The sequence below is a fragment of the Typopeltis vanoorti genome, chromosome 4, assembly GCF_054136105.1.
Source record: "Typopeltis vanoorti isolate ZY-2024b chromosome 4, IOZ_Tvanoo_1.0, whole genome shotgun sequence".
Lineage (NCBI taxonomy): Eukaryota > Metazoa > Arthropoda > Arachnida > Uropygi > Thelyphonidae > Typopeltis > Typopeltis vanoorti.
This window is the reverse complement of record NC_143552.1, coordinates 101665831-101691531: the sequence shown is the minus strand read 5'-3', so window position 1 is coordinate 101691531 and position 25701 is coordinate 101665831. Positions and strand designations below refer to the sequence as shown.

At 36.8% G+C, this 25701-nt stretch overlaps 1 protein-coding gene across 2 annotated transcripts in view; it reads right to left on the bottom strand.

Annotated features, from left to right (window-relative positions):
* The window catches only part of LOC150107555 (uncharacterized), a 52707-nt gene extending 27611 nt beyond the window's left edge, over positions 1–25096 (bottom strand). For both annotated transcript variants that reach the window (XM_090391382.1, XM_090391381.1), the window contains exons 1-2: positions 24797–25096; positions 6067–6461 (exon numbers count right to left, since the gene is read on the bottom strand). In XM_090391382.1, coding sequence (XP_090247508.1) covers positions 6067–6461; positions 24797–24864 — 463 coding nt within the window. In that variant the 5' untranslated portion in view covers positions 24865–25096. The remainder of the gene's footprint in view (positions 1–6066; positions 6462–24796) is intronic.
* Between the last annotated feature and the right edge of the window lie 605 nt (positions 25097–25701).

Genomic DNA, 25701 nt, shown 5'->3' with positions numbered 1-25701 from the left:
CTACCAACACCCCTAAGTCCCTAGCCTCATCAATCTCTTGGAGTACCTTTCCATCAATGTAGTACACAGCTGGTAATCTTTTAATCCCAAAATGCATGATTTTACACTTTTCCACATTGAACTGACATCCATTATCTTTTTGCCCAATTTACCAGCTTATTTAAATCATCCTGCAAACTTTCAACATCAGCTTGATTTTTTATTGCGCTACCCAACTTTGCATCATCAGCAAACAACTGAATATCTCCCTTTAAGCCATTTCCTATATCATTTATATACAAATTAAACAACATTGGCCCAAGCACAGAGCCCTGTGGCACACCACTGGTCACCTGTCTCATTCTGGACTCGGCACCTCCATACACCACCTTATGGTATCTCTCCCTGAGCCATTCTCCTATCCATATCACCAATTTAATATCCATTCCCATCTGCTCCAATTTGCGTAACAGTGTTCTATGGGGGTATCCTGTCAAAAGCCTTAGCAAAATCCAGAAATACCACTGTGTAGCCAGTTCCTTTGTCCAACTCAGATGTCATTCTATTATGAAAAGTTAATAGATTGGTAAGGCAGGATCTACCTTTAACAAAACCATGTTGGCCCCTATAGAGTATCCTATCCTGATCCACCCATTTTTGAATTTTGTCTTTAACCAACTTTTCCAATACTTTTACCACTACTCCCGAGATGGTGATTGGTCTGTAATTAACTACTGCAATTTTATCGCCACCCTTATGCAAAGGGAATATAACGCTCAGTTTTCTTTGGTTATTGAAATGAAACAGTGTCTGAGTTGTTTTATTGTTTTGTGTTTTTGTAAGTTTTCAGTGAATGATTAGTGATTGTTTTAGTAAGTATGATTTTATTTTTCAGATAAATTTTAAAAGTGACAGTTTTATTGTTTATTAACTTCATTTTTTATTTTACTGTTTTTAACACTAAAATTTATTTTGTTAAAATAGCTACCTGGTTTAAGCCTACAAGAAAACACGTAACATTATCATTGTCGGATAAGTGTAAAATAATTCAGCATCTAGAAAAGGGTGAACTGGCCGTACTACTGAATACAATGTTGGCAAATCTATAATCAGTGACATAAAAAGAAACAAAGACAGGATTTTAACTTATGTTTCAACTACAGAAGAGGGACCAAGCAAGAGACAAACTCTGAAAACCAGTGAATTTTCTTTACTTCATTCTGCTGTTTACATGTGGTTTCTTCAAGAAAGAAGCCATCATACTCCCATCTCCAGAGACATTTCAAAACAGAAAGCATTTCCTTTCACAAATTTACCTGGATCAGAAATTTAAAGCAAGTGATGGTTGGCTAGAAAAATTTAAGAAATGAAATAGTATTCGGTATCTATCAATATCAGGGGAAAACCTGTTTAGTGACATTTCTACCATAGAACCATTCGAAAAAGCTTTTTTAGAAAAAATTCTTGAATTAAATTTAACCAATGATCAAATTTATAATGTAGATGAAAGTCTGCATTATAAAGTTGAGAAAACTCTAGTTCACAGAAATGAAGCCTCAGCGCCAGGTCGAAAAATGTCCAAAGAGCATGTTGCGATAATGCCTTGTGCAAACACCTCAGGAAAACATAAATTAAAGTTACTTTATCAGTCAGTATACCGCAAACCTACACAGGCCAGTACATACACAAAAATTCTTATCACCATCCAACACAAAAACTAGCGGTCATAAGCACCCTTAAACACAGAGCTCAAACTATTTGTTCAAATGAATAAGCTCTAAACCAGGAATACAAGATCATCAACCATACATTTATAAAAATTGGATACAGTAAAAAAACTATTCACAAGATCCTCCATAGAAATACTAGTAAAAACAAAAAAGATTTCAAGAATGCTATCGCCATACCTTATGTGAGAGGCATTTCCGAAAAATAGACAAATACAACATCAAAACCACCTTTAAATCCCAGACAAAATTAAGACACCTACTCAGTTCTTCCAAAGATCCTCTTCCACACCTGGCCCACCCAGGGGGTTAACAAAATACAATGTACATGTAACCTACAATCATGTTGGAGGCTTAATGGATTGTATATGCAGCACTCAGAAAGGATTAAAACAGAATATAATACTTCCTATATTTCTTCTTCAGGGATTACAAAAAAACTAATGTAACATAAACACAAATACCACACAATACCAAACCCAACCACGTGGGCGACACTAAAGTTCTATCTAGGTGGGGTGCCCTCTAAAGGGGGTTGTAGGTGGCCTGGAATGTAAGGTGGGACCTCTGGTGATAAATGTTTCCTTAGCGCTTAGTATTGTGTGGTATTTGTGTTTATGTTACATTAGTTTTTTGTAATCCCTGAAGATGTCTCAGTGACTGAGACAAAATATAGGAAGTATTAGATTCTGTTTTAATCCTTTCTGAGTGCTATATACAATCCATTAAGCCTCCAACATGATGTCCTCAGGCACTTAATCCTCTACACATGTAACCTACCATACATAGGGGGAAACAGGGCAAACCATTCCAATTAGGAAGGACGAACACAAACGACACATTAAATATCTCCATTTTGGAAAAACCGGCCTTTCTGACCATGCACTCCAAACATATCACAGAATTGATTGGAAAGGTACCAAGTCCCTACACCACACCAAAACCTGGTTTGAGAGGATATTTAAAGAAGCATGTGAAATGCTCAAACATAATCCAAATCTGCACAAAAATGATGGCCTAACCATTCTAAGAATGTGGAGGACCGATTTGCAACATTTATAGCAACCAGAACAAGCCAAAGAAAAATCACAATACTCTTGGTGAAGGTTTTTTTTTTTTAAACATTCAATAGCAACTTGAACTGTACAAGTCCAGAAGACAATAATAGTATAACAATCTGAACTATACAACTCCAAAAGAATCTTAGTACAGGAGGACTTTAGCAGAGTTTATTGTAGTTTTTTATTTAATTAAATTTTTTTTAATCACTAGAGGTCAGGCTAAGAAAAAGATTAATTAGCAGCGTAGATTTAATTTACTGTTATAGAGTGCAAGTGCATGTAGCGTGGTTTCCTATACACATGTATCTTTCTGATGATGAACTCGATAAAGGGGTCGAAATGTTATTTTCTTAATAATAAGTAAAATTAATTAATCATAATAAGTAAAATTAAAATTAATCATTAGGGACACAAAACACACGTGTGTTTTGAGTCCCTAAATTCGTAAATATGATATAGGTGATGTGGATGATATTTTACAGGATAATTTAAACAAATTGGCAGTACAGGCAAAGGACAATGGTTGTCAATTTAATGTTGTAAAGTGTAAGGTAATAGGATGAAAAGATTACACATTTAGTATCATACTGATGGTACTAGTTTACAGGAAATTCATGAGCTAGGAATCTGGGGGTGATGGTGGATAGAGATTTAAAATTCAGAGGACATCGATATTGTAAGAGTTGGCAAATAGCTCAGAAGATTATTTAGATATTGAAGAACGCATTGACAAGTAAAGACAGGGAGGTTATTATCCCTCTTTATAAAGCATGTCTAAGAGATGGTGGAGAGGATTCAGAGACAAGTGAATTGCTGGTGACAGGTCTGTGGAATGTTCCCCATGAAGATAAAATGAAAGTGTATGGGTTGTAGAGTTCAGCTGACAGGTGGAGGAGAGAGGATATGATAGAACTTTATAAGTTACGAAAGGGATTCTACAGTACCGTCGACAGGGTGTGGCATAGAGGCAGCCTCCCTCACGGTGGGGGCTTAATAAGGGCACTCATTCAGCCATATTGTGGTAGGCATTGTCACTACACTAGCATTCCTGTTACCGTAGCAAGTGCGGAAAGAAGTTTTTCCAAGCTTAAACTGATTAAAATTATTTGCGAACAGCAATGACCCAAGGAAGATTGGTTAGTCTAACAACTATATTGATAAAGGCGGACATAGCTTATATTTTAAATTTAGAAGAGCTAATAAACAATTTTATTGTGCAATATCCCCGTAGGGCAAACATTTAATTAATGTTATTATGTAATCATTTTGTACTCGTGTTTCTCTTATAATAAAAACAAAATAGCAATTGGAGATTTTCTTATATTTTTGTCTTATAATCCATCAGGGGTGATATTTAATTGTTTGCCTCAGAGCACGATCTAATCTGCCGACAGCCCTGGGATTCTATAAGATTGATATAAATGAAATTTTTCAGTACATGGGGAGCAAGGAAAAGCCTAGAGTTGGTTGTGAGCACCCTAACAGTGAATAAATTTAAGGAAATGTATGATAGGCATTCTATTAATGGATAGCATGTTTCTCCAGCCTTCATGGAGTAACCATATAAATAATCTATTAATGGATAGCATGTTTCTCCAAACTCCATGAAGTAACCATATAAATAATAATAATATATATATATATATATTGTTCTGGTTCAATGTCCATGTGAACCATTTGGTGAAGCATTGTCAGACAAGACATCATTGTTCAGAGAATTTAATATAAGGGACTTCAAGATATGCAATGTGTGTGCAATCTATTTGCTGTCTAGAGTAAGTCATTTGTGACCAATTAGAGTAAATGATATGAGAGCATCAGAAATGTTATGTGAGTGAGAGAAGTGTGCTTGTCAAAACGGAAATAGCAGTAAAAGGAGCAAAAAAATGTAAGCACTGTTGAGTATGAATAGAGGAATATAGAAATAAGTGAAGAAAACGAAGTAATGAAAAATGAGAATAGCAGAGTGGCTTTAAGGGGTGAAATAGCATACTTATGTAGGGGTTTTCACAGGGGAAGCCCAAGCCAGAGTGGATGAAGAATCAAGCAAACAGTATAACACAGAAGAGTAAAAATGGAGAGGTGACAGGGAAAAGTAAGGTGCATATTAATGAGTAAAAAAGAAAGACCAATGGGGGGGAGGGGAGAAGAAAGAGAGAGAGAACTGTATGGCGAGTCTGTGATTGTTGATATACGAGGGTAGTCTGAAAATCTCGGCCTAACGATGAAAAAAGTGAATTTATAATTTCAAAATTATTTTTATTTTTCAACATAATCTCCCTTGAGACTAACACATTCATTCCAGTGATGCTCCAGCACCATTACCCCATCTCTGTAGTGGTTCTCAGTAAGATCTGCAAAATATTCCTCTACAGCAGCAATTACTTCTTGATTTGAAGAAAAATGCTGAGCAGCGAGGATGATTTTTAGTTTTGGGAAGAGACAGAAGTCAGAGGGAGCAAAATCTGGGGAATAGGGTGGATTTTCCAACACTTCATAGTGCAGATCCCATAATTTTCCCATTGCCAAAACACTTTGTGGGCAGGTGCACTGTCCTGACGAAAGATGTTTTCATCTTGTCTGATTAAAAGAACGGAATAACATTCCCCAGTTATGCAACATAATTAATAAACAAAATGCCTTTAGCATCTCAAAACACTGCTTTGGCGCTGAACAACAGCTTCTGTCCACTGTTTTGACTGCTGTTTGGATTCTGGTGAATCCAAACAGCAGTCAAAATCCACAGTAATAAATCAACACACAAAATCAGTTTTATTCTTGTTAAAATGCTCCAAGCACTGTTCAGATTTTCATGCGAGTGCATTTTTGTATGAGTGCAGCACCCATCTTGCACAAAGCTTTTTCATTTACAATTCTTCATGCAATCATACTACACATTCTTTTGAAATGCCTAGTCTCAGCAATTTCACACACACACTTTGACTTGCTGGTCATCAAATACCATATTGTGCACTTGATCAATGATTTCTGGTGTTGTTACACACTTTTTGATGTCCTTCACATGGATCATCTTCAAGGCTGGTACAGCCATATTTAAACTCGGCAGTCCATTTCTTAATTGTTGAAAACGAAGGATAAGAGTGCCCATAAACTTTTGTGAACTTCAAATGAATTTCTTTTGGTGTTAAACCTTCTTTTACAAAGAATTTTATAACCACATGATACTCAATATTATCCATTTCAAGGGATACAGACAACACTTTTGCTTCAGACAGCTGTGTGTGTGCGTGCGTGCATGTGTGTGAGAGAGAGAACTACTTGATTGAATAACTACTTACCGATATCTAGTAGTAAAAACCCAGCCAAACGACGAAGAGTGTTATTTCTTTGAATTGCTGTTTTCAAATCTCTGACTGTTATTTCTCCATTTATATGTTCTATTCCAGAATATACTTCTTTAATGACAGTCTCAACAAGCACAACAAGTAATATTTTGCATTCATTAGAAAATTCAACATTTATTCCATGCTCCTTTAACATGTAATAAATGCCTTCTGGACTTATAGAAAGCCCTATTTCTGTACTATTCATTGAAGATATGCCCTGAGTACAAACATTATCCAAATCAGCTTCTGTCATACTAACAACCTTACTTTCTAGATTTTCCGATGGGACTGATCTTTTACTTCTGCTGAATGTAGCTGTTTCATCATTTGCATCCTGCTTCTCTCCCCTTAAAGAGAAAAAAAAGTATTAAAAATTTAAATAATTTCTGATTTAGAAATCTTATATAAGCAGGTTTTGTGTTGTAATAAAGAGAAAAAAAAGTATTAAAAATTTAAATAATTTCTGATTTAGAAATCTTATATAAGCAGGTTTTGTGTTGTAATATGAAGATCTCTAGATTCTGGAAATGTTAATACATACTCTTTTAGATACACATACATGTATTGAAGAATTAGGAAGTAATTAGTGAGAAACTAAGAAGACTGTTTTTGTAACATTTTAAAATTAATTTTCCACAGGCAACAGCTGAAAAACTAGATTTTCCCATGTGTATAAAGGCAAAACTTTCATGAGAGGAAGCTACAGTCTCATCACCGAGTGCATAACTTCTCAATTTATGACCCCTGATGATTAATGTTTTCCACATTTTGGGAAACATTAATTATCAGAGGTCCCACTTTACATCCTAGGCCACCTACCTGCCCCATAGAGGGTGCACCACCCTGATAGGACTTTAGTCAACCCCACTTGTTTCACTTAGTATTGTGTTGTATTTCAGTGTATTACAAGAGTTATTTGTAATCCCTGAAGATGCCTCAGTGACTGAGATGAAATATTGGAAGCATTAAAATTAGTTTTTAATCCTTGCCTAGTGCTGTAAATATTCCATTAAATCTCCAACATGTTTTTATTTAATGTTCAATCTCCACCTCCTTATGGTGTACCCAGTTAGTTCATTCAGTATCCACTTGCATACTGAATGAACAAGGTTCAGCTGGCAATTTAGGATTTAACTAATCAACTGTTTCCCTTATTGGCTTAAACCATAATGCAAAATGATGGTACAATGTGATAGAACTTCATGCAGACTGGGATGTCAGCCCAAATAACCAAGATTCCCCACTGTTTTTGTCAGGGAGCAGGGATGAAAGCAAGAAGTCAGCTATTAGAACAAACCCTAATTGAATATCAACAGAGCTGAAGATTAGCAATCAACATAAGAACCATCAATCGAAAATAATTGGAGTGGAACTTGCAGAAGAACTGAATAAGCACAAGATCAACGGTAACAGGTATTACCGAAACAAAGAAGACATAAACAGGTGAGATCTTTCTAAGCACAAATACAAGATGTTATATTCAGGCAATAATGATTGGAGAAAAGGAAAAGGAATACAGCAATCTACTATAAATAAGTGGATAAATATCTTGAAAGGCAGACAGTATCAACTATAGTGATGAGGGAAAATATCAGAATGAAGAACTGGATAATGAAGAGACTTGCTTGTGCCTGTGGTAATAAAGTCCATCCCACAGAATCCTTAGTAGAATTTCACAGAAGGTTCTACATTAAAGAACAAGTGGAGGAATATCTCAAAGCATTAGAAAAGGCAGCAGACATAAGTTGGAGATCTAAACAGCATAGAAGAAAATTTCACAGTGCCATCTGGTCTCACTGCTTTAAGATATTTTTCAATACACTGAGCACCTCCTGTTCCTCTACCTCACTTCCAAATACACCTTTTCAAAGTGATCACTCAGCAACTCAACTATTTATTATAATTACTATCATTTAATCCAGACATATAGAAATGTTTTGGAAAAATTTGGAGAAAAGAGCGAGCAAATAATAATGGTAAGTACCTACTGGATTTCTGTTCAGAATGACTAGTTATTATCAAACCATGTTCCAACATGGTATGCACAAATTCACATGTTTGCATGAATTAGCAAATTCCAACAGTATCATCGTTTAGCTATTTCCCTTATGCAATTCTGCTATCACTATTATAAAATGTGAGTAAATTACTAAGGCAGGACCTTCCTTTCGCAAAGCATGAAGCCCACTATATAGAGTACCTTCCTATCCATCCACTGCTGGAGTTTACCTTTAACCAACTTTTCCAATATTTTAATCACAACTCCTGAGATATTAATTGATCTGTAATTTGCTACTTCTTCTTGGAGCCAAGAAGAAGTAGCAAATTTGTTTTTTATCACCTTTATGTAATGGAAGTGTAACTAAGATGAAAAGCCAAATGGCTAGTTTTCATTGGCAACCTGAATAGAAATTAAGGGAATAAAAATCCCTTGTTGTTTTATAGCCAGTAAGCGAAACTCAAGATCGAGAACTACGATCTATGAGTTTCATGCCGAAAAACTATTGGCGAAACCAAGCGTAAGTGACCACTTGGTAGTACAACACCAAGGCAACTCGAAGCAAAGGTGGAGCAAGCTCCCTCACTATTCCTGACATTATGAGGAGAGGTCACTACCCAGACCAGTTTCAACCTTTTTTGAGGTCTCATTAGTGAGTAGGTAGACCTGGAAGATATCAAAGCTTAGTGAAAAGAACTTGCATACCTTCACTATACGAATGCCATAAAGGTGTGCTTATATTTTATAACTAGGATGAAAAGCCCAACGGCTAGTTTAGGGTTGCCAGAAAACTAGTCGTTTGGCTTTTCATCTTAGTTATAAAATATAAGCACACCTTTATGGTATTCGTATAGTGAAGGTATGCAAGTTCTTTTCACTAAGCTTTGATATCTTCCAGGTCTACCTACTCACTGATGAGACCTCAAAAAAGATTGAAACCGGTTTGGGTAGTGACCTCTCCTCATAATGTAATGATGTGTTTTACATTATGAGAAAATATCAGGAATAGTGAGGGATCTTGCTCCACCTTTGCTTCAAGTTGCCTTGGTGTTGTACTACCAAGTGGTCACTTACGCTTGGTTTCGCCAATAGTTTTTCGGCATGAAACTCATAGATCGTGGTTCTCGATCTTGAGTTTCGCTTACTGGCTATAAAACAACAAGGGATTTTTATCCCCTTAATTTCTGTAATGGAAGTATCTTATCCTCTTTCTACCTTGGAACCTTGCCTTAAATTGAATAACTTCTTAGAATCTTAGATTAAATAACTTCTTCAGAGTCAATGCCAAAGCTTTTGCACATTTGTGTAGCATACTTGCTGACATGCCATCCAGATGCACTGCTGTATGATATTTTTCAATACACTGAGCACCTCCTGTTCCTCTACCTCGCTTCCAATAGTGTCCGTCACATAAGGAACTGAAAAGTCTCCACCTGGATGATACATCTTTTCAAAGTGATCACTCAGCAACTCAACTATTTATTATTATTATTATGTGACACCTCCAAGGAGTCCAAAAACTCATAGAGGGAGGGCACCTGCTTTACAACTGTCTCCGCATCTACACCAACGCTATCTACTGCCCACCACCACTAGTATTTTCACAAACATCCATGTCCATGGCAGGATTCGAACCTGCAGCCTTTTGGCTGGAGAGTGAATATGCTAACCACTTGGCCAACCAGGCCAGCTGTGGAAAGGCTAAAGTGTTGGCAGTACATGTTAGTTTATATTTTGCAGTACTGATTGCAACACAGAAAGATAATAAAATAATATTTATTAACTTATTAGCTAATATAATATCAGCTAATAATTAATAAATATTCAGCATATTCAGTGCACATGAACAGTTTGTCACAGCACACAAAACAATTTGGTATAACAGTGGGACAAGCTTAAAAAAATTGTAATAGACAACACAAGGAACTAAAGTCCTAATTCAGTGCCATTTATATTGGAAAAAGAGAGAAACAAGTACCATATTAATTAGATCTTAAAATGACTGTCTCCCAGAGTTTTTTGGTAAATTTATACAGCCACATGTGTTACGGTTTGGAGTATCTTTTAAAGTTGCTGATTCCAAAAACAACCTCTCTGACTTGACTAGTGTTGCCAATTTAACTCCTTTTTTTCTTCTCCAAAAATTTTAAGACATTGACTGCCACACTAGAAAAAAAAATTTTACTTGGGGCCACGGCGTTTTATTTAGAATTTAATTTTTTAGAATTAAATTGTCAATATTAATTGTAACAATAACAAGTAAGATTTTCATAAACCACCTGCAGGGTTTTGCCCAGGGGGGGGGTCGCCCATCACGTAACATGTATGTTACAGCATGGAGGCGTGAGTTGCCTGCGCACCACGTGGCTCCCGAGGTAAAGAGACATGCCAGCTATATAGGCTTCACGAGGCCCTGGGCTCAAACTTAGCATGAGTTAAATACAACTTGCATGGCAATTAATGTGTTAATTTAGCACCTAGCTCCAAATCTATCTCAGTCAGAACTTGTTTCATTTCTTTTTAGTTCTTTTTATAACCTTAACATCTACTCTTAAAGTAGTTATTTTAAAAGTGTTCCAGATGTTTGCAATTGATAAAGAATTGTATTGTACGGTTGGTGCGAGTATCATACATGTTTCAAACATGCAATGACATCAGTCAGTCACGTGGCCCAATAGTCTGCCATTTTTGCCACCTTGAAGTTGATAGCACCGCTACAAGTTAGTCTGTTGCACAGTGTTCTGGTTGGTAGAACACTGTGCAACAGACTAACTTGTAGTGGTGCTATCAACTTACGATAGTGAGTGGAAGTTTTCAGAGACTTATTCTAATTATTTGCAGTGAAGAGTTGTATACCCTTCTTCAAAAATGAGCAAAGAGACAAAGAAAGTGTACAAGCAAAAATTTAGGAGAGAGTAGTTCCAAATGGGAATGTTTAATGCCTGTGTGAAGTTCCCTGGTGAAGAACAAAAGGCCACTGTAAGTTTTGCAGATGTGATGCCAGAGGTAGAGGCACAGCAGTATTTATTAAAAACTATCTAAGCCACAATGTCACTGTGGCTTAGATAGTTACAAACCATGAATCTAGAGATAACCAGCATAGAAATACACTCTAACATGCAAGTAAAATAAAAATCTCTGCAGCATACAATCCTCCTAGCATCCCCATACTAACATCTGATTTGGACTCCAACATTGGCTCTACAGACTCCATCATCATAGCAGGAGATCTCAACGGCAACCATACAGTGTATGCTTGGTGTAGTTCCACAATCAACAAGAATGGCTGAACTTTGTACAACTATGCAACGCTCAACTCTGCAGTTGTAGCAGGTCCCACTGAGCCCACTTATCACAGCCCATCAGGAAGCTCAGACGTACTAGACATCGTCATTCTCAGAAACATCAGATATCAGTATCGTCTGGAAACGTTAAACATGCATTCATCATACCACAACCCCATCCAGCTTAAACTTGGTACGCTAGATCAACTCACCCCTACACTCTTTTGTAGCATGAGATAAACTCTCCAAAATTTTCCTGCAATGCATTGGCCCAGCAACAATTATCCACAAAAAAAAAAAAGAGGCCATAGCTGTGAATAACCTAGCATGGCAAATTAACAAAGCAAAAGCATCGGTCACAAAAACCACAGTCATCCACTTGACTGGCTGGATCCCTGATGAAATCATGAACCTAATCAGAACAAAAAACAAAGCCAGAAAGAGATACCACAACATAAGAGTCCCCTCAAGACAAAACAATTTGAATAGACAGGTCAGAGATGCTCTTCAAAAGTATAGAAATTATGAATGGGAATCCAAACTCATAGAAATCAACCCAGAGGATCAATCCATATGCAAATTTTTAAAAATCCTACATACTAAAAGACAATCCCCCCTCCCCATGCAGACTAAGCACGGAATTGCACACGCCGATGAAGAAAAAGTAGAAGCTCTAATAGACAATCTGGAAAAGCAGTGTAGACCGTCCCACGAAAACTTAAATATTAACCTCATCTACAAAGTTCACTATCAGGTCAAGAAATCCTTATGACATCCTAAGGATAACTCAGAACTCATCATCCCCACTATTCCAGTAGAAATAATCAACATCATAACTCACTTGAATAACAAAAAGGCTCCTGGTCCGGATGGTATCACCAAAAGAATAATAAAGTTACTCCCAATAAGCCAATATTTCATCTAGTAATATAACTAATGCAATTTTAAGATTCCATTACTTTCCCACAGCTTGAAAAATTGCTGATACCATACCTCTGAAAAAGTTAGGAAATAACCTCCAACTCTCACAAAGTTACAGACCCATCAGTCTTCTTTCCAGCCTTGGAAAAGTCACTGAAAAAGTCATCCTTGCAAGACTAGAAACAACAGTGGATAAGCTTAGAATAATGAGAACACAGTACAACAAATCTACTGGCTAGTCGAACACATCATCCACGGATTCAACTGACACCTCCATACTGCCCCGGTGTTCTTGGATGTTGCCAAGGTATGGTATCAAGGCCTTCTCTTCAAGCTTATAGAAAAAAACACACGCCAATTAAGTCAGTAATACTAATCAAGTCATACCTCAGCAAAAGATACATGCAAGTCAAATTAAATGGCATTATCTCATCTAGACATGAAATTCTAGCTGGTGTACCTCAGAGTTCTCTTCTGGCCCCCTCTACTGTTCTCATTCTACATGACAGACATCCCCCAAAATTTGAGAACAACCATCACAGCACTGCTTTCTAGCAAGGTCTCTCAGTCCCTCATCTGGCAATCAGAAGACTTTAGGTCAGTATCAATACACTGGAAAAGTGGTTCACTGACTGAAGGTTCCAAGTAAACCCACAAAAGCTCAGCCATATCAATCTCTAGAAGGAAGGTCCAAAGTAAAGAAGACATCCAGCTCTTTGGGCTTCCATAGAACAGTCTCTAAAAACCTCCCACTCACTATTGTAACTACCAACCAGAACACTGTGCAACAGACTAACTTGTAGCATCATAACTGTACTGTACGTGATGTAAGCATCATAACTGTATACAATGACATCAGTCATCGCATGTTTGAAACATATATGATACTCACACCAAATATATAGGAGTGCAACTAGACAAAAAAACTCCAATTCCACAGCCACATCAAACTCATAGGATCTAATCCAAAGCAATAGCTCAACTCCATCCCTTGATCAACTGCAGTAGCAAACTAAACTTACAAAACAAACTGCCATCTGGTTATTACTTATGCTTCTTAAGCATGGAGTCATACTTCACTATCAAACATTTCAAAACTGCAGAGAATTCAAAACAAGTGCTTACGGATGATTCTGGATGCCCCGTGGTTTATCAGAAACACACAGATTCACCAAGAAACTGGCATTCCATACATCCCTTACCTTCTCCATGATCTAGCAGGAAAATTCTTCAAGTCAAGATCGCACTCTAATTCGCTGATCTCACAAGCTGTCAATTACAATGAAGCAGAGTACTGCAAATACAAAAGACCCAAGTCAATTCTACTCCCAGCTGAACACAGCTAATCCCATTGCTCCCAGAGGATGAGCATAAAGCTTATAATACACCCTCTCCACAAATTTTCTTTTACAGATAAAGGGGGATATGAAAAGCATACTTGCTTCACCCATCCAGCCAGTAACATTGTGCAGATATCATATACTATAGCTGCTAAATATTGTCAGCTTGTAAAGCATAGTTAAACTAAGAAACATCTTGCTGCTGTCCTGTTACAAATATGCTTGTGAAGAAGTCTGATGAGACAGCAAACTCTGCAGGCAGTTAAGCATTATTTCTTTGTTGTCACTCATCACTGAACAGTTGCGATCATCTAGTAGATCTCTGCAAAAATATCATCCCAGACAGTCAAATTATGCCAAAGGCAAAAATGCACCAAACCAAGTGCTTTGCAATTGTAAAGAATATTCTAAGTGAGCTTTTTTGAAGAAAATCTAATTGTAGATATTGAAGACGGAAATTTCAGTTTGATAATAGACGAATCGAATGATATCACAGTGAATAAGATTTTAGGAATGGCCATCATTTTTTATAGCAAGAAATTCAACAAAATTATGCATATTTCTCAGCATGGTGGTTGTAGAAAAGTGTGACGCTAGTGGTATTGTGGCTGCACTGAAAAAAGAGCTCTTGACCAAGAAACGGAACATTAAAAATCTCATTGCAATTGGTACAGACAATGTCAGTGTTATGGTGGGTGTCAATAATGGCATTTATGAACAACTGAAGGCATATATTCCCTCCTTAATTTTAATTAGATGTATATGCCATTCATTACAACTGGCAATGTCTCACACTTGTGCAGAATCTCTCTCAAGAAAATTAGAATTTTTAGTTGCCAAAACGTATATAAGTGGTTTTTACATTCTTCTTCAAGACAAGCAGTACAAAGAGCTGTATCAAACTATCAACGAAAATGATGCTCCTCTGAAAATTGAAAGCAACTGTGCACCAAGGTGGCTCTCCATTGAACCTGCAGTAGACAGAATTCTTAGCCAGTGGTTGGAATTAAAAACTCACTTTGAAGTCGTGAATGTGACTGAGAAATGTTACAAAGCTCAAATTTTGTGGGAGATGTACAAAGATGAAAGAGATCTGTTGTACCTTTTATTTTTGCATCCTGTCCTAGTTCAAGTTCAGCAAGTTAACAAAACTTTTGAATCTAACAGTGCTGATAAGATGAGATTATTTGAAGACCTTTCTCGTTTGATTCGCTCTATTGCTAATATGTTAGTGCTACCATCATCCACAGTCGACCCTCTAGAGCAGTGATTTTTAACCGGTGTTCCGCCAGTGAAAGATGTCACATGACACAGTTCTGAGTATAATTGGTCCTAGCAACGGAAAACAGCTATGTGCATTGACTTCTAAACCAATAGAATATCGTTTAGGACAATGGTAGGCTCTATTAAAGGATTTGTTACCCTTGCAAAGAAAATAAACCCAAATATTATATCTACACACTGTTTTTTGCACAGAGAATCCCTCGTTTCGAAAACATTATCAGCAATATTAAAACTTGTACTAGACCAAGGTGTAAATATGGTAAATTACATGAAGTCAAGACCTTTAAAAGCAAGCCTTTTTAAAAAACTTTGCATATCTATGGAAACCAAGTACGAATCTTTGCTTTTGCACACTGAAATAAGATGGTTATCCAGCGATAAAGTGCTCTTCCGAATTTTAGAACTTAAGAATGAATTATTGGCCTTTTTTAAATGAAGGTAGGGATGCTTTTGTAAAATGTCTTCAAAATGATATTTGCTCTGCTGAAATAGCACTAATTACTTAAATAGCGTTAATACAAGTATCCAATAATTAATACAAGTACTTTCTTTCCTTAAAGGAAAGAAAGTGACTTGTTTCTTCTTGAGGAATTTTGGATTTTTGTCCAAGCCGAATATCATCATATTTGTGTGAGCTCTGTTTCTCAATACTCACCAATATAAGAACTGAAAAGCATGAAAGACTTACTAATATAGACAAAGAGAGAGATGATGGTAGTTGTATCACATATTAAACCTGATATTGCTGAAATCTGCAAAAGCCGACAAGCTCAAGTATTGCATTAAAATAAGTTCATTTTTATAAAAGGCAGGTCCATGAATATTTTTATTGTTAGTTCTATGACCCTCACTTTTGGTGTTCCCCAAATGTTTCTTATAGTCAAAAGTATTCCGTGAAAAGGTTAAGAACCACTGCTCTAGAGTCAGAGATTGATGACTATTTGGATCCCGATCCAAATCTTGGTTACAGATTTGAAAGAAACATTTCAGAGTTGATGATACAAAAGAAAATAATGCAAAATGATGAGCGAAATCTTAGAAGTAGAGCAAGACAGTTTCTTCTTGTTCTTTTCCAACAGCTTAAGCAAAGGTTACCTGAACGCTTGAATATTTTAAGAATGAGGTCTTCTTTTTCTGTTGACAATACCCAAAAACATATAAAAGAACCTGTTACCCCCATCTTAGAAATAATGCTGAAAACAGAAAAATGTTGCTGCTGCTGAATACCAGTACAATACTATCCACTTAAATAAATGGAAAAATACAGAAAACAGTGAGCTATTCTGGGCTTAAGTACAAGAATACAAAGATGCATCTGGAATGAATTCATTTAAAGAAATTGCTCAGTGTGTAATAAATTTATTAATACTGCCAAATTCTAATGTGGAAAGTGAACGAACTTTTAGTTCCATGAATGTAATTAAAACTAAATTAAGAAACAAGATGGAATTGTCAATGCTGCTGACAGCCTCAGGCATAACAAGTGCTGTACAGCCTATCATTTACCAGCATCTACACAGAGAAATATTAGAACGATGCCCACACATAATAAAGTTGAAAATCAAAGTGAAAACATGGGTGAATTAAGCAAAGAAGACCATTTGGAAGATGTCTTTAGCCACTTAGCAAGTATCACTTCATCTTGAATAAAGTAATTGAAAAGTCACTTCATCAGCTACTACTTCTAAAATTTTAGCTACAAATTTTTATTTTTAAATCTTTTTTAGCTCTTTTATTATTTATTTTTTTATTTTTTATAAAGATTTAGCTGTTTTTAGTAATTTTCATTTGGCAACAGTACTTATGACCACATGAAAAGCTGATATTTAAGTTGCAGCACATGGGTCTGGATGTCAGATTGGTCAACTGGATTCAGGATTGGCTGTCTGATAGGTATCAGAGAGTTGTGTATGGTGGAACAGTTTCAAGGAGGCAGAGGGTTACAAGTGGGGTCCCATAGGGCTCAGTATTAGGAGCTATATTATTTAACCTTATCAATGACATTGCCAGTGGATTGCAAGGGGATATTCAGTTGTTTGAGGATGATGCGAAGCAGGAAAGGATTATTAGTAATAGTGCAGATGCAGTAGCCCTGCAAGAGGATTTGAATAAGCTAGATAGATGGGCAAATGAATGGGGGGGGGTCAGTTTAATGCAGCAAAATGTAGGATCTTGAGGTTTGGGAAACATCAATGGGATGCTGCATACTCTATGGGAGGAGTTATACTGGAGGAAGTAGGGGAGACAAGAGATCTGGGGGTTGATGATTGATAGAAACCTGAAATTTAGGGGACATATTGCAAAGGTGGTGAAGATAACACAGAGATTGCTGCAATTATGAGAAGGACACTGACTTGCAGAGATAAAAGGGTTATCATTCCGTTGTATAAGTCTCTGATCAGACCACACTTAGACTATTGTTCTCAGATTTGGTCCTCAGGATTTGAAGGGGATAAATTAACTGTGGAAAGGGTACAAAGGCAGATGACAAAGATGGTTTCAGGACTGTACAATTTTGGTTATGAGGATCGGCTGAGGGAATGTGGACTGCAGAGTTTGGTGGATAGATGAAGGAGAGGTGATATGATTGAGACTTTTAAACTGTTGAGAGGTTGTTACATGGTTGACACTGCGGAGTTCTTTAGCTTGGTTGAACAGCAGGAAGGAGTGATGACAAGAGGCCATCCCTGGAAGTTACAAAAGGAAACTGTGAGCAAGAGGGTGAGGAGTGGTTTCTTTTGCATGGAGGGTGGTTGAACAGTGGAATGCACTGCCTGATAGAGTGGTGAGAGCGAGAACGGTCAATGAGTTTAAAGAGTGGTATGATAGACTTTGTGTTTCTTAGGGGGGGGGGACCTCCCGTAGATGAGTCTCAACAGACTTTATGTTCTTAGGAAGGACCTCCCACGATGAGTCTTTTGACTCCATGGAGGCCTGAATAATAATAATAATAATGACGTCTGTGTAGCACTTTTATTTTCTTCCATTTGATTCTGTGTGAAGGGGATATCCAAAGCATGGGCTGCTAGAACCGACTTGCCATAACGATAATGCTGGATATATTTTTTATGTTAACCAAGGCAGATGTCAACAGTTCTTCTTGTCTGTCCATAGTAAGCCATCATCCAACTTTTATCACAAGAATAGGGCACTTCATAAACTCCTGGATGTGATAAAGAAGAGAGTTGCCAATATGACATATGATTTAAATATGGTGCATAGCTAATATTTATTAAGCCCTCTAAATATCTTTTCAGATGTGACTTGAATGTGTGGGATGATAACAGTTTTGATTTAGTCTTGTAAGATAGGCAATGGAGGGGATTTCTGGGGAGCATTTAGTATATTTTAGAATGAGGATTATAGCCATTGGCTAAGAGTGTATGATGCAAGTGAGCAAGTTAAGCATTTAGAGCATTGTTCATTGAAACAGATAGTTTTAGCTCTGCGAATTAATGTTTATAGGATACCCTACTGTTGAGCTGGATGATGGTGTTTGTGCAAATATCACCCTGCATGTGTGAGTTTTCTATAAACAGAAAAAGATAATGAACCATCAGGCAGCTGTGTGATTAGTGTATCCAGGACAGGCAAACAGTCATAAGCTTCCTGTTCCGCTGTGAAGTGGATTTTAAGGTGTTGGTTATTTAAATTCACTAAAAATTATTCAATGTGTCTGGACCATGTGACCAAATAGTAAACACATTATCAATCTGTCATTATTTCCTTGTCGCGTCTCAAGCCACGGCACTCCATGTAGCCCCTAAATCTGTCATAATTATCAGCTTTATGGTTCAAGACAAACCCTTTGAATTCCACATGTTTAGCGACTATTTCACTTGCTTCTCACCATTATCCTTCCACAGTCATTCTTCCCCTTACTTGAAACAATGAAAAAACTCTTTTGGATTTACTTTGGCCTGTTTTCTCTCATGATCCAATTTGGCCTTTCTTGCTTGAATTTTATACTGCTCATGAGTATGCTGATAAACTTTTTCTTTATATTCCCTCACAGTGTTTTTTTTTTGTTGTTGTTTTGTTATTGCTTTATATCTCTACTCATCCGCTTACCCACATCCCACTTGGTTTATCTTCTTGACCTACTGGCATGCACTCTGATACTACTTCTCTCGACAATCCTTGACCACTTCCCATGCATTACTGACATTATTTTGTCATAGAGTCTCAAGCCATGGCACTGTTCCAGGTTGCCTCCTAAATCTGTTATAATTTTCAGCTTTACATTCAACACAAACCTTTTCTTGACAGAATTCCAGATGTTTAGCAACTTCACAGAACAAGAATGCATGGCCCTCTCCCTGATTGAAAGCAGAATGTCTACCTTGGTTACAAATACGTTTGATGCTATTATCAATTCAACACTCTCAAACCGCTGGTCTATGTCTCCATAGTTGAAGACTTCCCACAAACAAATAATAACTGCTTGGTCTACACACTCATTGTGCTAATTTGCTGATGCATGGCATCTACATCATCCCGTGGACCCTCTGGTCCATAGCAGCAACCAACATTATATTTTGTCCTACTAACCTACTCATATCAGTGGACATCACGAAGCATATTATGAAACCAGACCTGACCCATGTACAATAGTCCAAGTGAGTTTTGTACATGGGTCAGGTCTGTTTTTAAGGTTAGTTTTGGCATTGCAATTATCCTGAGTTGTATTTGCAATCTTTTGCTATGTGGCCCTTCAACTGCAACTTCCTATCTGCTAAAACTCCAAGATCACTAGCCTGATAAGTTTCTTTTAGCATACTCCATCAATATAATATGACATTGGATATCTCATTATAACAAAATGCAAGAATTTACATTTACTAGCATTGAAATGACAGCCATTTTCACATGCCCACAACAATTCCAGTCTATGATTCTGCAAGTACCATATCAGCTGCATTCCTGATCACTCAAGCCTATCTTTTCACACTCAGACTTAGATTTCGGTACAATAATTGTAATTCTTCTAACTTACTCCTTATAATTTTCATGATAATCACAATCCTTATTATCATTATTATTATTAACAATGACCTCCATGGAGTCAGAAATTCATCATGGGAGGTACACACTATTGCACAATGCTCATCCAACCATGCTTTAAACTGATTCAATATGTCAACATTCACAACACACAGGCAATGCATTCCACTCACCAACCACCTGCTCCTCACTCCTCTGCTCACACCTTCCTTATACAGTTTCCAGTGATGGCCTCTTGTTCTACCTACCTCTCTTCCATTCTATGAAAAATCTCTTTCATGTCAACCTGATAACAACCCCTGACTAGCTTATATGTCTCAATCATATCCTCTCCCCTTCCTCCTATTTACAAGGCTCTGCAACTTACATTCTCTCAATCTGTCCTCATATTCCACATTCCAAAGACCACTGACCACCTTTGTGAATCTTTTCTGGACCCTTTCCAACAAATCCTTGTCACCATGAAAACCTGGTGACCAAATCTGTGCACAATAATCCATACGAGGCCTGATCAATGCCTTACAAAATGGCATCATAACCTCTCTATTTCTGCATGTCAGGGTCCTCTGCATCATTGCCATTATCCAATCTTCACAACTTATGCAATGTGGCTCCTGAATTTCAGGTCCTTGCCCAGCATCACTCCTAGATCTCTCATCTCCTCTACTTCCTCCAAATCTCAAAATCTTACACTTTGACACTGAACTGACAGTTCCACTTACCTGCCCATTTATGCAATCTATTCAAGTCCTCTTGTAAGACCATAACATCCACTTGACTCTGCACTCTCCAGTTTTGCATCATCTGCAAACAGCTGCATATCACTAGTTAAAACCATCTCAATATCACTAACATACAAATTGAATGGTCACAAAACTGATCTCTGTGGTAAACCATTAGTGACCTCTCTCTTTTGGGATACTTCCCCCCCCATATACAACTTTCTGATTGTATATGGGGGGGGGGGGTATATCTAATTATATATCTGACAGCCAGTCAGTAATTCTACTCAGAAGTCTGTAATCCAATCCCAGATTATGATTGTGTTTGTTGGTACACTCTTTTGCCTCAAGTTCCTCAAGCAAGTATATAACAGTATATACTTGCTTGAGGAAGTCTCACAATATCTCAATAAATGTGGATTCATTCTTCTCACTAGATTTCACAACTACTCAATCACTGTTCAGATAATTAAAGTCGCCATGATGATAACTCATTTTGTATCCATTGCGTTTATTTGGTAATGCATTTTCTTTTCACTAACAAACAATCCACTGGGTCTGTAACAACACTCCACTATATATTTGATCTTATTAGATTCCATCTCACACCAGACTGCTCCAAAGGTAACCCATCACATGAAAAATTATTAGTACATACTCATAGCTTTCAACCATAGCTAGACTCAAATCATCCAATATCACAAGCAGTACACTCTTCCAATACTATCCAGTCTATCCTTCCTAAAAATACTCTTTGCACTAGATATCATTTAGCATCTGCCCTGATATCTCTCACTAATAATACCTACAATCTGAGGCCAAGTGTATCACCAAAGCAACACACTCTGCCCTTTTGTTTTGGACACCTGATTGAATACACTTTTAGTTTGGACAAATGGGTGGTGTTGCAGTTTTAATGTTAATAAATGCAAGGTGTTACACTTTGGTATACAGAGATATAAGGCTACATCAGTGGTTCATTCAGGATATAATCTTGGGGGGGGGGAGTTGAGTAGACAATTTGAGAATAGACACTACACACTGCATATGACCTATGACTGAGCATCTGCAGTGATCGTCAATACATGAGACCCATGACATGATCTCCTCTGGCCTAGTTCAGGCAAACGAAGTAGTGCTGTATCCACCTGAGCACTACCTCATTTGCCTTGCGTTCAGCAGCCGTGATTCCCGAGAGCTATAGGATATTGTGAGTGCAAGTAGTGTAAATAACTTCAAAGATCATTATGATAGACATGTTGCTGGTTGAATGGGCATCCCACGATGAGTGTGTTGACTACATGGAGGTTACCAAATAATAATAATATAACTTAACTATGCATGTGCCAATATATACTTTGCATCACAACATGATCTAACAGTTATCCTTTATATACAAAACTTCTGGATGTATATATTCATTCACTTAGGATTCATATATGTAAGAGAAAAAAATTAATGTAAATTGCTTCTTATATAACAGCAACATAAACCAGTATAATTCTTCTATATTCCAAAATCCAGAAATATCGGGGGGGGGGGGGGGGGGGTTCATATCTTGTCTTCATCTAAAATATTTCAGGCAACTTAATTTCACTTTTGATGTGAAAGTCACAACAGCTCCCTTGAATAAGCTACTAAAATAATATCAATAGTTTCATCACTTCAGAACAAATTTACTTTCTATATTAAAATCTCAACATGCTTTACTCAATGAATTACTAAAATCACATCAACAGTTTCAAATCACTCTTCAGACTGAGAATCCCATATAAAACAAACGTTACTAGGTCAGTTTTTATATAAAGTGGAAAGCAATAGTTTCCTTCAGCATTTTTAATGCAAATATCCCACACTGCTCAATTGATTTCACCTCATAATCTGATTTTGCCTTCTTTGCTATGCTAGTCATCTTTCTTACCTGCAACTGGTAAGAGTTTGCTGATGACCTTTCTCCTTATGACCCCCCCCCCCCACTCACTCAAACACATACACCATTTTATTTTTTTGCAGCTCCTGTTCAATAACATTGTTCACCTACCTCCCATATGATTCATCCTCCTGACACTAGGTGTATAAATCTGATAATGCTTTCTTCAAGCACCCTTTGACTATTTTCCATACACTGCTGACATCCCATCTTTCAGAGTCATATGCCATGGAGCTGCTTCAAGCTATCTCCATAATTCAAAACATTCTAAGTCAAGACTTTATGATCATACTTTTCAGCTGCAGGCAATGTGGTTACTACTTTGGTTATGGACAAATCGCTTGATGCTATCACCTGATTCAGCAAACCCAAAGTTAGAAAATGCTGGATCACATGCAATTTCAAATAATCATCTCTTAATAGCTGTATAAATTAATTTCCTTCTCACCACATGATTTTTCCTTCTTCCAGTGTATCTCCCCATAGTTTAAGTCCCCATAATAATTATTTGCTCTGCTAATTTGCAATGCATCTCATTCATATCTTTTCTTGGTACTCTCTCCTCCACACACACACACTATAGCAGCAACCAACTATAAAATTTGTCCCATTGGCCTCTATCTTGCACCAGATAGACTTGAATGCACTGCCTTGTGCATCTCTTTCCTGCTAATGATGAAAGCAGGTGAACTGGCTGCAATTCATCTACTATCATCAGTAGCATCCTTCCTTCAATTCTTTTCTCCATCCTGCTTGAAAATACTATACTCCTTATATTCTATCCCTGTAAATGAAGGTTTCAGCAAATGTAAACCAAGTTTCAATAATGAGAATAATTTTTGGCCAAAATATACCTTGTAATATATTTCAGGTACAAGACAGGAAAACCAATCCCCTCTTATAATTAAAATATTGATGAAATCACTAGCCATGCATAATATGCCACATGTCTGTCCTCACTGGAAGTAACATTTCTCATGTCACTGAAAAATAAATATAATAAAAATTTTATACCATCACAACAGCACATTTAGGCAGTTCTCATAAGGATAAGTAATCAGTAAGATCACTTTCAGTGATACTCAGCACATGATACACATTATGCATGTGACATGCTTTTGAATTTCAGTTCTTGAAATTCACTATACTGACTCTTAAGTTTTCAAGGTGAAGGTAGCCATTAATTGGAGCACTTTGGAATTATAGCACTGTTACACCTTGGACAATGGAGATGCCTATTCACAGCAACTACTATAACTAATTTCTCAGTTCCCTTTCATAAAAGGTTTCACACTTTTTATGAAAGACTTGTACATATAATTCCCAAATCCCTGCCTTATCTCATTGTGCTGATGCTCGAGTTGGAAAGCTTAAAGAAAGTTTACAGTTATTCATAAATATCTATAGGATTTCTGTATTTTTCAGCTCATCTTTTACAATGTTTTCAGACTAACAATGTATTAAATTATGACACCGTTCTTTTTATTTCCATGTCATATGCCCATCTTTCATAAAAATGCTAGAAAGTAAAACTTTGTCATTTTAGTTACATCTAAAATGCAATTATAATCTTAATTGTGTTAGAGCTTTATTTTATTCTGTGAGATAACAGCAAGGGACAAAACTGGTATGCTTAATTATGCAGACACCAGAATTGTTAGTTATAATTAGTAAACAAAGTAGGAACCTACAGGAAATTAAAAAATTATTATAGTCTTGCATTACATTTTTAGACGAGTTCAAAATATTTTAGACGAGTCTACATTAATAGACGAGTTCAAAATAAGCTGCGTAACTGAAGGGTTAAGCAGCTTATTTTCCAGTAGGCGAGAGGTTTCCTTTTAGGAAACTATAATCTTCACCAAGATATACAGGCAGACAGAATAATATACACATTCAACCAATAATTTGTATTTGTAGCAAAATAATAAACGCCTTGACAACAGCGATGGCCAGTGGACGAATAAGATTTAGATTATAGAAGCATTTTTTTTTTTTTTTCATCGATCACCGAGTGAAAGAAATGGCTCTGGTATTTACCGTGCGAGTGCTGAATAGTTGTTCTTGATATGATGTTTAGGGCCTCCCTCGATTAGTCTTAGGACTCCTTGGAGTTGCCCGTAATAATAATAATAATAATAATATACCAGCTGGTCATCGCTGTTTATATGAGAATATATGTGATAAACGTATCTTACTGAATCAATTTAAATATATCTCGACTTCTTTCGATGCATTGGTCGAACAAACTACAGTCCCTTAACATTACTCCACAAAAACTAATTATTGTGTCTGTAGTCAGGCATTACACCTTTAGTCCACGCACATTGCTTTTACCACTAATAATTGCTTCGCTCAGTAGATGCTCTATCATTACTACTAAGTATTCAACTGTATTCTGGCTTAAATGACATGTTTGTGGTACGCCGCCATCAGAAATGACCGATCTATTGAATACAGATAGAAATCCGTAATGCAGAGCTCTTTCATGTACTGAATACTTTTTTACTTCCATTCCTTTTTGAAAATAAAATAACAATCAATAACTTATTACTGTAATAAATCTTTTAGAACTGCTACAATTGGAACGCTGACAAGTAATAGTTCAGCCCTCTATGTTGTTATATACTTATTCTGCATCCCGAAGTCGATATTTCAACTATAGAATTTCGTCGCCTGTATGTTGCGATGAACGCTCCCAGAAAATACTTAAATCGATGTCGTAACTACTGTATGAGAGAGAATATGCAAGAATTGATGAATCAAACTTTAGTTGAAGATTAAGGGAGTGGAAATGGTTAGTCAACTACCAAGATATGTTAGTACACTGAATTTAGGTCTCAGGCTATGTAGAGGGTTTGGTTGCGAGTTTTTGGACATGGAGTGCGTTTGAAGGAAGAATGACGGCCTGCAAAAGAATGTGTTTGGTATCATTCATTGGTATGAAATTAATACTAATCAGAGAAACTGTTCCATGGTGGAATGCTGAGAATTTATTTTGTAAGAGAAACTATGTTATTCAACTGCATGAATGATATGAATGAGCATAATCATGGAATTGATTACTGTTAGTAGGAGTAGCAGTAGTATACAAACACCTCCT